This window comes from Agelaius phoeniceus, chromosome 2, assembly GCF_051311805.1.
Source record: "Agelaius phoeniceus isolate bAgePho1 chromosome 2, bAgePho1.hap1, whole genome shotgun sequence".
In the NCBI taxonomy this organism is placed as follows: domain Eukaryota; kingdom Metazoa; phylum Chordata; class Aves; order Passeriformes; family Icteridae; genus Agelaius; species Agelaius phoeniceus.
In genome coordinates, this window is record NC_135266.1 from 1253322 (window position 1) to 1266406 (window position 13085).

General features: G+C 50.6%; 1 protein-coding gene across 1 annotated transcript; it reads right to left on the reverse strand.

Moving 5' to 3' along the window:
* Window positions 1–1802: 1802 nt before the first annotated feature.
* On the reverse strand, window positions 1803–11106 carry SMIM11 (small integral membrane protein 11). Its single transcript, XM_054654911.2, has 5 exons — window positions 10889–11106; window positions 9653–9714; window positions 5258–5346; window positions 3425–3604; window positions 1803–1963 (listed from the first exon to the last, which is right to left on the reverse strand). Exons 3-4 carry the CDS (start codon window positions 5276–5278, stop codon window positions 3437–3439), a joined length of 189 nt encoding a protein of 62 aa, XP_054510886.1. The 5' UTR covers window positions 5279–5346; window positions 9653–9714; window positions 10889–11106; the 3' UTR covers window positions 1803–1963; window positions 3425–3436.
* Window positions 11107–13085: the final 1979 nt, after the last annotated feature.

Here is a 13085-nt window from a genome sequence, read left to right on the forward strand (position 1 = left end):
TTACCTGCAAAGATTTTTCTGATTTGGCTGCAGAGAATGTGCAGGAATTTGCAGGATTTCTGAGGAGACTCCTCACAGCTCCTTCCTCCATATTTAGGGACAAAAAAAAGAGCATTAATTCCCTTCTTGCACATCTTTGCCAGGGGTGAATTTAAGCCAGACTTGATTGCTTTGGGTGCTAAATGATGCCCAGTGGCTTTGGTGGTAAATGGAGCTGCACAGGGAGATGGTGATTTCTGCTCCCAAAACAGTAGTTGAAAAACTAAAAAATAATTCCTCATCATTGTTATTATTGTTTTTTCCTGGAAAATCTACTCTGGACAGCCTAAACACTCCAGATTGGGGCTGATATCCAAAAACAACCAGTGAGTGCCCAGAGCCAACCCCTGGTGGCAGCAGAGCTGACAATTCCCTGGGCAGCTCTGGGGCAGTGGCTCCCCCAGAATTCCTGAGTTTCCCTCAGGGAGGTGGGCACAGGCTGTGCTCACTGGCACCCCAGGAGCTGAATTCAATCCCCCCCAGTTCACCTTGGCAGGCACAGGTGAGTGCTGGGAGCAGAGGGGAACTGCTGCATTCCCTGAGGCTGCTGGAGCAGGGGATTTCTCTAGGATCCAGCAGGATATTGCACAGCAGGACATTGCTCTGGGCTGGGAATGCCTTTCTGCACTGCTTTTGTTCTCCAGTCTCCAAGGAGACAGCGGGAAAAAGGAGATTTGAACATCCCTGCACTTCCAGGGAGCTCCCTGAGCACCCCCTGTGCTCCCTGCTCAGGTGAGGGCTGAGCTCAGGGCTCTCCAGCCTTCTCTTGCCTCCTCTCCCCATTCCACTGGAAAAATTCTGCTTCTCCTTAACTCCCAGAAGGGTCTAGCAAGTGTTTTGGAATGGAAATGGGGATGTGAAGGTCCCTGAGGCACTGCCACACCTGAGCCTTTATTGTTGTTTCTCTAATTCTCTGTTAGGAACAGAGAATCTGCTCTGGAGCCAGCCTGGGACAGCTGGGAGTGTCCAGGAGAAGGAAAAGCTCCAGGGAGAGCTCAGGGTGGCCTTGCAGGGCCTGGAGGAGCCCCAGGAAAGCTGGAGAGAGACAATTTCCAGGGGATGCAGGGACAGCACCCAGGGAATGGCTGCCAGTGCCAGAGGGCAGGGCTGGGTGGGATCTTGGCAATGAGGAATTGTTCCCTGGCAGGGTGGGCAGGGCTGGCATGGAATTCCATCCCTGCATCCCTGGCAGTGCCCAAGGCCAGGCTGGACACTGGGGACAGTGGGAGGTGTCCCTGCCATGGCAGGGGTGGAACAAGGTGATTTTAGGTGATTTTTGGTGATTTTAGGTCTCTTCCAACCCAAACCATTCCAGGATTCCACGCCCAAGTTCTCCAGGATTTGGTGCCACAGCAGAGGCAGGAACAGCTGCCCCAGGATGAGCAGAGAACAGGGAACCAAAGAGATTCCTTGGGATAAAATTCCTGCCATGAAACTCCCTCCGTGATCTCCATGGGCCCAAGGAAGTCCTGGATGCACCAAGAGCCTGGAGCTGCTCCTCTCCTGGGATTGTCCTCCTGATTCCAGGCAGGCCCCACAGCCTGGCCCTTGCAGGAGCAGCTGCAAAAGCTGCACTGAGCCCTCTCCACCTCCTTTTGCCTCTCCATGAGCCTTGGAGCCTCCCAGGATGCATCCAGAGCATTTTTCTCCTCCATTTTTCCCTCCAGAGCCTTTTCCTCTTCCATCCCAGCCACCTCCTTGCAGCTGATCCTTCCCAAGTGCCTCCCCTGCAGCTCCAATCCTTTGAGGAAGCAGCACCCACGTTTATTTTTTAAACAAAGACATTTTTTTATTGCATAAATAGAGGCTCAGCTGCTTTGTACACATAAAACCAGAGATAATTTAAGTGTCACTGTGAGGTTACCCATCCTTCTTTTCCAGGAAGGCTTCATCCTCCTGGGAGGGGAATCCAAGTGTCAGGAACCTGCAGGGTGGGGACAGAACAGTGACAAGAGCAGGCACAGGGGCTCCAGTGTTCACAGGGCACCTTTGGAGCTGCTCCCAGCTCCATGGGGGAATTCCTCCCTCTGAATCCCAGAATTTACCCAGGACAAGGTCTCTGCTGGGCAGCTCTGGGGAGTGGGAAGGGAATTTCTGTGGAATCAGAGAGGTTTTAACACCAAGGGTGGTGTCACCTGCTGGGCACTGAGGTTTTGTGATGATCCCTGGAGCTGTGGGGTTTGCCAAACAGAATTCCCTGGGATAAAACTGCACAGAACCCCAAAATCCCAGACTGGTTTGGGTTAGAGGGATCTTAAACCTCATCCCATCCACCCCTGCCATGGGCAGGGACATTTCCCACTACCCCAGGCTGCTCCAAGCCCTGCACAACCTTTCCTTTGCCAGGGAAGTGCCCAAAATCTGCCCCAAAGCCAAGCCCTGAATCTGCTGGAAGCATGAAGAACCCCTTTGGTTTTGCTGGGTTTTTTTGGTTTTGTTTTTTTTTGTGTGTAAATAGAAAAAACTTTGTTCCCATGGTTATTCCCAGGGCCTCATTTCTAGGCACCATTCCCAATCCTTGGGAATAAAGGGAATAAAACAGTGACAGGGTGGAAATAAAACTGAGGAAAGATTTTAAGTGTCTTTAGATGGGAGGGGATGACCTCAGAAAGGGAAATAAGATTTTATTTCAATAAAGAGCAACATGACATCAAACTCCCACTGAGCTTCCAAAGGGCAGGCAGGAATAGAATTCCCATTTTGCTGCAGAACAGGGAGAAGTGAAGCAAACTGCTCCAAAAATGACAAGCAAGGCAGGGAATAGAATCCAAGCACCAGGCAGGACTCATTCTGCTCATGGATTTGCTCCAAGAATGCAGGGATTGCTTCAGCTTTGGTAACAGAGGGGAGGAACTTGGGAATTTCAGAATGAAAATCTCAAATTTAGAGAATTTTGTAATGTTCATTTTGCTCTTTCAAGCAGAAAAATGTGCATTTTTCTCAGGGGATTCTACATGGTGGATGCTCCATGGCAGAACCTGTCCCTTTGGGAATTCCAGGTGTGGAATTTGCCCTTTCCAGCTACACCACCCCCAAGCTGTCAATAATTTCACTCCTCTAGAAAGGCTGATTATTTTCTCTCTTTATTTTGTGACTTCAAGCCCAGAGCTCTGATTGCAGCATCCTGCCTGCCTGCTCCCCTGCAGTTATTCCCAATTTATCCCTCTCTTTGTGCATCAGGCACAAAAACCCAGGCAGATAAAAGCAGAGAGGGAACATTGTGCTCAAACATCCTCCAACAGGACAGTGGTTCATGCAAGTTCCACAAAAAATGAGAGAGCAAATCCCTGAAACATCCCAAATATCCCAAGAGCTCATTTTGGGATCCAAAATCCAAATCAATCCCACTGGGATTAGCAATGTCCAAGCCCAATCAATTCCACACCTGAGGCACTCTTCACTCATCCTTCTTCTCTGCTTCTGCTTTCAGTTTCTCCTCACGTTCCCTCTTCAGTTTCTCCTCAATTTTCTTGCTCTGGTACATTTTGACTCCAGCAAAGGCCAAGCAAAGGATCAATGTTTTAGCTGCCAAGATGTACATCAGCAGTGGGAAGTTCTCCAGAGCCTGGAATGCCAAAGGATCTGTTTAGGCACTTCTGGAACACTTGGACAATTAAAAATGAATTTATAGGGATGCTCTGCATCTTCCATTCCAATATTAATGCTCCTCTCTCACCATGGTTTTTATTTCTGTGGGAAATTAAACCAGGCACAGCAACAAAGCAAAAAAAAAAACCCAAAACAAAACCCTTTCCTTAAGCCCTGAACTCCTTTTGCTCATTCTCCAGCAATATTTGCACCACCTGGAGCTGAAAAAGGGGAAGAGTTGAGTATTTTAGGGAAATTGTGGAAGTGGAAAAGCTGCTGAAGAATCCTCCCAAGTGAAGGATCCCTGGGGATCAGCTCTCAGATGGGATCCCCAAAAACACCCCAGGAAATTTTAATTCACAGCAATTCTCTAATGAACCTGCTGAGAAATGGAAGGGGCAGATAAATGACTTGAAACTGGGAGAAAAGTGAAAAATCCAAGGATTGCTGAATGCCTGGAATTGCACAGAGTGTTTCAATGCTATAAAAATATAAACTTGGAGAGGAAAATCCAATGGAAATGGGTGGTGGGCACTGAGCAGGCCCCCAGGGATGGGGTGGGGTTTTTGGGGATCTGTGCAGGGCCAGGCCTTGGACTGGGTGATCCCTGTGGGTCCCTTCCCAGCAGGATATTCCAAGGTTCTGTGGTAAATCTGTGAACTTGGAATTCACCAGGAGCTCCCAAAGCTGTCAGGACACATCAAAACTCTGAATTTAGGCCAAGCCTTGTGTCCCTACACCAGCAGGGAGCTTGGAAAAACAGCACCAGGCTCTGCCAATGTCCCCACAATCACAGAGGCAGCAGCTCTGCAACACCAGGGCAGGGAGAAAGTTTGATTTAATGAGCTCAAGTTGTTAATTACAGAGTCATAGAACAGTTTGGGCTGGGAGGGATTTCAAAGCTCATCCAGTTCCACAGGCAGGGACACCTTGCACTGTCCCAGGCTGCTCCAGCCTGGCCTGGGACATTCCAGGGATGCAGGGGCAGCCCCAGCTGCTCTGGGAATTCCATGCCAGGGAACAATTCCTGATTCCCAAGATCCCACCCAGCCCTGCCCTCTGGCACTGGCAGCCATTCCCTGGGTGCTGTCCCTGCATGCCCTGGAAATTGTCTCTCTCCAGCTTTCCTGGGGCTCCTGCAGGCCCTGCAAGGCCACCCTGAGCTCAGCCCAAAGCTTCTCCTGTGCAGGTGAACAATCCCAGCTGTGCCAGCCTTTCCTCCCAGCAGAGCTGCTCCATCCCTCTGCCCATCCTGGAGCCTCCATGCACTTGTTCCAACAGCTCCATGCAGGAGGAACCTGTTCCAACACTGTGGTGCCTGACACAATGACCCCCAAACCCCCAAACCCCCAAAAACACAGAGGGAGAAATTCCCATCCAGTAACAAAAGCAGCTGAGGGAAGAGCAGCCAGAGGAAAACCTGGGGAGAGGAAAGGCAGGAGCAGCAGGGATGAGCTGAGCTCTGCTGAACTCAGGTCTAACATGGGCAAGGAAGGAGAGGAAATCCCCTGTCCCTGAGAGGGTGGGGGTCAAACAACCCTGCCTGGGAAAGGAACCACCAGATCCCACCCAACACATGCCCCATGCAAAGAGCAGCAATCCCTGATTTGGGAACCTGCCCCAGCCTCACCTTCCAGTTAAAGGCCACCATCTCAGCTGTGGGGTGCCCCAGGACTGGGGGGGTCACACTCCTGGAGGCACAGGGCAGGGCAGGAGCATCTTGGAGACACAGAAAAGAAAGCAGAATGAACTCATGGAGAAATGGGAAATAACGAAAAAGCAGAATGAACTCTTGGAGAAATGGGAAATAACAAAAAAGCAGAATGAACTCATGGAGAAATGGGAAATAAAAAACAAGCAGAATGAACTCTTGGAGAAATGGGAAAAGAAAGCAGAATTAACTCTTGCAGAAATGGAAAAACAAAGCAGAATGAACTCTTGGAGAAATGGGAAATAACAAAAAAGCAGAATGAACTCTTGAAGAAATGGAAAAATAAACCAGAATTAACTCTTGCAGAAATGGAAAAACAAAGCAGAATGAACTCTTGGAGAAATGGGAAATAACGAAAAAGCAGAATGAATTCTTGGAGAAATGGGAAATAAAAACAAGCAGAATGAACTCTTGGAGAAATGGGAAATAACGAAAAAGCAGAATGAACTCTTGGAGAAATGGAAAAAGAAAGCAGAATGAACTCTTGGAGAAATGGGAAAAGAAAGCAGAATTAACTCTTGCAGAAATGGAAAACAAAGCAGAATGAACTCTTGCAGAAATGGAAAACAAAGCAGAATGAACTCTTGCAGAAATGGAAAACAAAGCAGAATTAACTCTTGCAGAAATGGAAAAACAAAGCAGAATTAACTATTGCAGAAATGGAAATTAAAGCAGAATTAACTATTGCAGAAATGGAAATTAAAGCAGAATTAACTCTTGGAGAAATGGAAAACAAAGCCGAATGAACTCTTGGAGAAATGGGGAAAAAAGAAGCAGAATGAACTCTTGGAGAAATGAAAAAATAAAGCAGAATGAACTCTTGGAGAAATGGAAAAAAGAAGCAGAATGAACTCTTGGAGAAATGAAAAACAAAGCAGAATGAAGTCCTGGTGAAACATAAATTGAAAGAGAATCAAGGTAGCTGCTAATTAGCCCACCCTGCCTGGGAGGGGCTCATCCCCAGCAACCCCAGGGACCTCAGGGCCTTTCTGGGGCTCAGTGACAGGAGCAGGACAGGCTGAGACAGCCCAGAGCAGGTGCTGGGGCTGCAATCCCACCCCCTGGCAGCTGCCCCATGCACAACATGGAGAGCACGGCTGCCTTTGGGGGCTGGAGCTGTGTGTGCTCCCCCTGCCTGCCTCTGCTGGGACCCAGGGACACACAGGAGCTGCCTTGGAGGGTTTCCAAGCCCACCTGCTCTGTTTGGAGCCTGAACATTGAATTAATCCTCTAATTTCTCAGTCCTCTGTGATTGATTAATTTAATTCTACATCCTAACAGTTTATAAATACAGAGGTTAGCAAAGCAAGCAGTCCCTGGAGCCCTGAGTGCTCACCAAGGATTCCAGAGCTGAATTCCTGGGATGAAAAGGCTGCAGCACACACAGCACTGCCCTGGGCTCTCTGCTCAGCTGCTGGGATCCAAATCAACCCCTGGAGGCCTTTCCTGTCCATGGAGCAAGGGTGGAAAAGCAGGAGGGAACACTCCAGCACCGTGAAAAGCTGGGCTGGATAAATCAGCACCACACCAGAGAGCAGCTGCTGAGCTCCCTGCAGAAATTCAATGTTCCTGCAGCTCAGTTTCTGGGTAGATTTTCTAATTTCTCCAGCCAGAGCATCCTCTCCTCTCCTTTTCCCTCTCACCCTGCTGAGACCCCTCTGGAAACATTCCCTCTCCTGCAGAGTGACCAAGGCCCAGCTGTACCAAGGCCCTGGAGTGGCAGTGACTGTTCCATCAGCCACTATTCCTGTGCAGATCCTGATTGTGCAGCTCCTTCTCCTGCTGAGGCCATGGCAGGGTGGTTGTGAACAGTCACTGCTGTTACACCTCCAAGGAAATGCATCTTCATTTCATGGAATCATGGAATGCTCTGGCTTGGAAGGACCTTGGAGATCATCCCCTGCCATGGCAGGGACACCTCCCACTGTCCCCAGTGTCCAGCCTGGCCTTTTCAGGGATCCAGGGATGGAATTCCATGCCAGTCCCTGCCCACCCTGCCAGGGAACAATTCCTCATTGCCAAGATCCCATCCAGCCCTGCCCTCTGGCACTGGCAGCCATTCCCTGGGTGCTGTCCTGCATCCCTTGCCCAAAATCTCTTTCCATGTTTGCTGTAATCCCAGGATGTTTCCAGAGCTGCCACCTGTGCTGCTCTGTCCCCACAGTGTCCTGAGCAGTGGGAATGTCACTGCTCCCTCCAATCCAGGCTGCATTCCCACATCCCACCAGCCTCTCATCTCCTGCCTTTTCCAGCCCCCCTCTGATCCCAGCCCTTATGAAATCCAGTGGAGACCTCAGGATTGAAAATAGCAGCACAGGGCAAGGAGAACAAAGTGGGAAGAGGGGAGAAAGTGGGGAAAGGGGAGGATTTTAAAGCCCAGAGCAGCTGGGGCTGCCCCTGGATCCCTGGAATGTTCCAGGCCAGGTTGGACACTGGGGCTGGGAGCATCCTGGGATTAGTGCAAGGTGTCCCTGCCCATGGAGGCTGGATGGGCTTTGAAATCCCTTCCAATCCAAACCATTCCAGGATTCTAGGATTCCCTTCACACTTAAAAACCACCATTTATGAGCACTGAGGTCATCAGTGCGAGAGCAAAAAGCCCCAACAGTGCTTTTTCAAGGCTGGGATATCTTAAATCAACAGCTGGAATGGAGTGTTTGCCTTTCCTGAGGAGATAAGGCACAGAAAGGAGCAGGGAACACATCCACAGGCAGGCATTGTTCCCTCCCCAGGGAAATGCAGGCAAAGCCAGGGCCTGGGCCCCACACAAGGGCACTGCTCCCTCCCCTCACCTGCTCCTGTGAGCAGCCACGTGAGGAGGGACAGCAGCAGCAGCAGCTCTGCCAGGGATGCCCTGACAGATGCTCCAGAGCTGGGATAGAACAGCCCCAGGCTGGCAGGGATTCCCTGGGACTGCACTGCCAGGTCCCCCCTGCAGTTCTATGTAGCCCCCCCACATTTCTCTGCACAGAGAAAAGCAAGGCACAGTTCTTCCCAAGAATATTTCTGGGTTTCACATTGTCTGAACCTCAGAGAAAGGGAAAAACAATTCTTATCTCATTTGCTGTGCCTGTGTTTGTGCCAAAGCAGAATGCAATATGGAGACTGTTTACCCAAAGTGATGGGGTTTTGTTTCCTTGGCCTGTCAGGACCAGCAGGGCTGTGTGTGTGTGTGTCAGGACTGCTGGGTGACAGTCACAGATTCTAGGCAGTGTGTGCAGGGTGGAGTGCTTGGAAGATTCAGTTTAGATGTAAAAAAAAAAAAAAAAAAAAAAAAAATCATATCATATCATCATATAGTATAATAAAGTAATTAATTAGCCTCTATAGTTTTATTCCTTTATTCCTTATAGTTTTAATTCCTTTCATTCCTTTATTCCTCCTTTTCCAACAAATGCCACCGTGGCTGCCCCTGGATCCCTGGCAGTGTCCCAGGGCTTGGAGCAGCCTGGGACAGTGGGAGATGTCCCTGCCCATGGCACTGGATGAGCTTTAAGGTCCCTCCCAACCCAAGCCATGCTGGGATTTTGGGATCCTGGGCTCTGTGTGCAGCCTTATCCCAGGGAATTCTGTCTGGTGAAGCAGATCAGACTCCTGCAGACGGGAAAGAGGAGAGGGTCTGGCCAGATCCCACCTTCCAGCAATTCCCTGTGACCCCCAAATGCTCTGGGATGCTCTGCAGGCACAGCAGGCTCATTGCAGTGTCCCTCAGGGAGGGCTGCAGCACATCCCAGAGTTTGGATTAGCCCTGGCTCCAGCCCCAGGCACAGGGAGGGCTGTGCTGGAGCAGGGAGTTGAATCCCAAGCCTGGATTGCAGCTCCAGCCCTCCCCAGGAGCACAGCCCAGCCCAGGCCCTCAGGGCATTGTCTGCAGAGCAGGGACAGCCCCCAGGCACCACAGAACATCCCCAGAGCATCCCCAGCATCCAAACCCCCTGGGGCTGTCCTGGCAGGCTGCACATCTCACCCTGCCTGCCAAGAGCTCCAGCATTCCCATAAAATGGGGCTGGAGATGTCCCTTTGGGGATTGCTGGACAACTCCAGCCACGAGGCCTTGGAAAGCACCGAGCTACTGAGTTATCTGAGTGCAATTAAATGTGACATTTCTGAGCTAGAAAAGGGTGTCACTCACCAAGGCCAGGCTGGATGGGACTCTCAGCAACATGGAAGGTGTCTCTGCTCATGGCAGGGCTTGGAATGACATGATCTTTAAGGTCCTTTGCAACCCACACCTGATTCTGATTCTGGATCAACTCAAGGTTCCAATTCAAGCAACATCAAAACAATTGAAAAAAACCATCAAGATCTTCATACCTGATGAAGCAGAAATTAAAATATGAGTGATTCCTCTGGCAGCTCCTCACATACTCCAAACTCTGGAAAACAGGAACAGAGCAGATGGGATGTTTCATTCACATTGGTTGGATTAAAATCAAACCAAACCCAGAAATGCCAGGGGCACATCAGACTCTTCCACCATGGCATCACAAAGATGAACCCAAAATTGGAGACCCTCTGCTCTAGAAAGAGGCTGGAGAACTGGGATTGTCCAGCCTGGAGAAGGGACCAGGGAGACCTTAGAGCCCCTTCCAGTGCTGAAAAGGAGTGAGAGGGACTTTTTATATGGGCAGAGAGTGCCAAGACAAGGGGCAATGGTTTTAGACTGCCAGAGGGCAGGGCTGGATGGGATATTGGGAATTAGGGAGGGTGGGCAGGCCCTGCACAGGGTGCCCAGAGCAGCTGGGGCTGCCCCTGGATCCCAGCCCAGCTCTGTCCTGGGCTGGAGCAGAAGGAAGGGACTGGGGAACAAGGAGAGAGGTGGAAAGCAAGAAAAGCACGGGGTGGAGAGCAAGGAAAGGGGATGGAGAGCAAGGAAAGGGGATGAGAGCAAGGAAAGGGGAGGAGAGCAAGGAAAGGGGGCTGAAGAGAAAGGGAGGGATACTGGAGAACGAGGAATGGGGGCTGGAGAACAAGGAATGGGGGCTGGAGAACAAGGAATGGGGGCTGGAGAGAAAGGGGAGAATAAGAAGAAAGGCTGAAGGGAAAGGAGGAGAGTGGAGAACAAGAATGGAGGGCCTGGAGAGGAAGGAAGGCGATGGAAAACTAGGAAAGGGGGCTGGCGAACAAGGAGGGAAAGGCGGATATCAAGTAAGGGGACTGGAGAGCAAGGAGGAGGCTGGAGAAGAACGGAACAAGGGACTGAGAGCAAGGGCGGGTGGAGGGCAAAGAGAGGGGCTGGAGATGGAGAGAAGCGGGGTGAGCAACACGGAAGGGACTGGAGAGAGAGAAGGGAGGGTGGAGAGAAAGGAGGAGGCCTGGAGGGCAAGGAGGCGGTGGAGAAGGGGCAGGGGAAGGCCAGGCCGGGCAGGCCGGGGCAGGGCAGGCAGCGGGCCCGGCCCCGCAGAGCGGCCGAGGCTGCGGGGAGCGGAGCGCTCGGGGCCGGCGGCAATGCGGGCCGGGCTCCGCCGGAGCCCCGCGAGGCCGCGAGGGGATGGAAAGGAAGCAGGAAGGGAAGGAAGGAAGAGAGGAAGGGGCCCAGGCCGGTCCTACCTGCGGGCGGCCATGGCAGCGGGGGCGGCGCTCCCTCACGGAGCTCCCGGCAGCGGCAGCGCCGGGCCCGGCCGGGACCGCTCCGCCCGCTCGGCTGCCGCGCTGGGCATGGCGGTGCTCCGCTTTTCTCCCTCAAAATGAACAGTTCTGCCATAAAACAGATCCTGCAGGGACCGCGGCGAGGTCCCAGAGACCCCCGTGCGCAGCTGGGGTTGGGATATAGTTGGGATTGTGCCCCTGTCTCAGGTGATTCCCCACCTGCAGAGCTGGGCCCAGCCCAGGGAGGAGCTGGAGCTGCTGCAGAGAGCCCAGAGGAGGCTCCAGGATGGGCAGAGGGATGGAGCAGCTCTGCTGGGAGGAAAGGCTGGCACAGCTGGGATTGTTCACCTGCACAGGAGAAGCTTTGGGCTGAGCTCAGGGTGGCCTTGCAGGGCCTGCAGGAGCCCCAGGAAAGCAGGGACAGCACACAGGGAATGGCCTCAAAGTGAAAAATTACAGGTTTAGATCAGACATGAGGAACAATTTCCTCCCTGTGAGGGTGGGCAGGCCCTGGCACAGGGTGTCCCTGCATCCCTGGCAGTGCCCAAGGCCAGGCTGGACACTGGGGCTGGAGCAGCCTGGGACAGTGGAAGGTGTCCAGGTTGCTCCAAGCCCTGTCCAGCCTGGCCTTAAACATTTGCAGGAATGTGGAGTCCACATCCTCTCTGTGGGCAGCTTGTGTCAGGGCCTCACCCTCACACTAAAGAATTTCTTCCTAACATCTGACAAACCTGCCCTCTTTCAATTTAAGGCCATTTCCCATTGTCCTGTCAATACATTACTCTGTGAGAAGTCCCTCTGCAGCTCTCCTGGAGCCCCTTCAGGCCCTGCCAGGGGCTCTGAGCTCTCCCTGGAGCTTCTCCTCTCCAGGTGAGCACCCCCAGCTCTCCCAGCAGCTCCACCTTTTTCTGGTGTTGATCCAGGGGCAGCTCTGCAGGTGAGGTCTCACACGAGCAGAGAAGACAATCCCTTCCTCCAGCCCGCTCCTTGTGCTTCTTTTGCACCTCCAGCACATCTACAGAGTGATGGTATCAGCTCAAATCTCAAAATCTGTGTCCAAGACAAGCCAAAGGCCCCCAAAGAAAAGAAGCCCTTTGTCATTTATTATTTAACACGAGCAAAAATAGGAATCAGATCACTAAAAGGGAGTCGGGAGTGAGTGTGTGCAGGTATCAGGTCCCTCCTGTGATCCATTCCTGTGAAAAATGCATGTATTTTATGATTGGCTTTTGGCAAATATTCAAATGAATATTATATGTGTTGTGTTAGAAAGTAAGACTGTATTAATTCTCTTAAGTAGTGTGTTAAATACAGTTTTAGGTTATAAAAAATGTTCAAATAGAAACTATGCTATGAAGAATACTTTTTTTAAAGAAAGAACTTGCAGAGAGATAGCAGCCACAGGACACCTGAATCTTTCAGAGAAAAAGAATTTATTGCTCCATTATCAGAAGAAATTAACTTCTTCCTGCCTCGAAGGCACTGCTAGGATTTAGAGGAAGAGATGAGCAGCCAGAATCCTGTGTTTGAATGGAATTTATGCATCATGTCTGAGGTGTATGAATATGCAACAGGTTATTGTTTTTAAGGGTTAATCCTCTGTTAACGTGGGGCCTTTTTCGGGCTTGTGATGCCAAGAAAAAGGTACCTGGACTGTCTGTAAGTCTTTGTTTTTATGGTCTCATATTGTCCTAATTCAATTTGTCCAGATTATTATTACTCTAATTGTATTACTATTTTTATAACCATTTTATTACTATTAAACTTTTAAAATTTTTAAAACAAGTGATTGGTGTTTTTCACAATTCCCTAATTGCTTCTTCAGTCAATGTGTGGAGATTGGAGATTTTACTGGATATTTTCAGGTTATTTTTAAAGTGGTTTTAAGTCACACAGTTTGGATCTAAATTGGCACTTTTGACCAGCACTAATTCACAGTTATTCTGGGGTGGGAACATCCAGATCTGCTTGTGGATTTTAAAAATGCTCAAATAACCAAGTTATCCCTGTCTTGGCTTTATTTTCCCAAAGGACAGACTATCAAAGGGAAGCACAATCACAAATTTTTCTTGGACTTTCCCAAGATCCTCACAGGAACCATCGCATTGATTTCCTCAGGACTCCATTATCCATGGACCTGTGTGTAAATTGAATCAAC

Bases quoted from the DNA above. Each gene is read 5' to 3' on its own strand.
- SMIM11 (XM_054654911.2), bottom strand. From the start codon at position 5,278: ATGGTGGCCTTTAACTGGAAG. The intron at 3,605-5,257 runs GTGAGGCTGGGG...TTGGCATTCCAG, and splicing joins TGGTGGCCTTTAACTGGAAG to GCTCTGGAGAACTTCCCACT.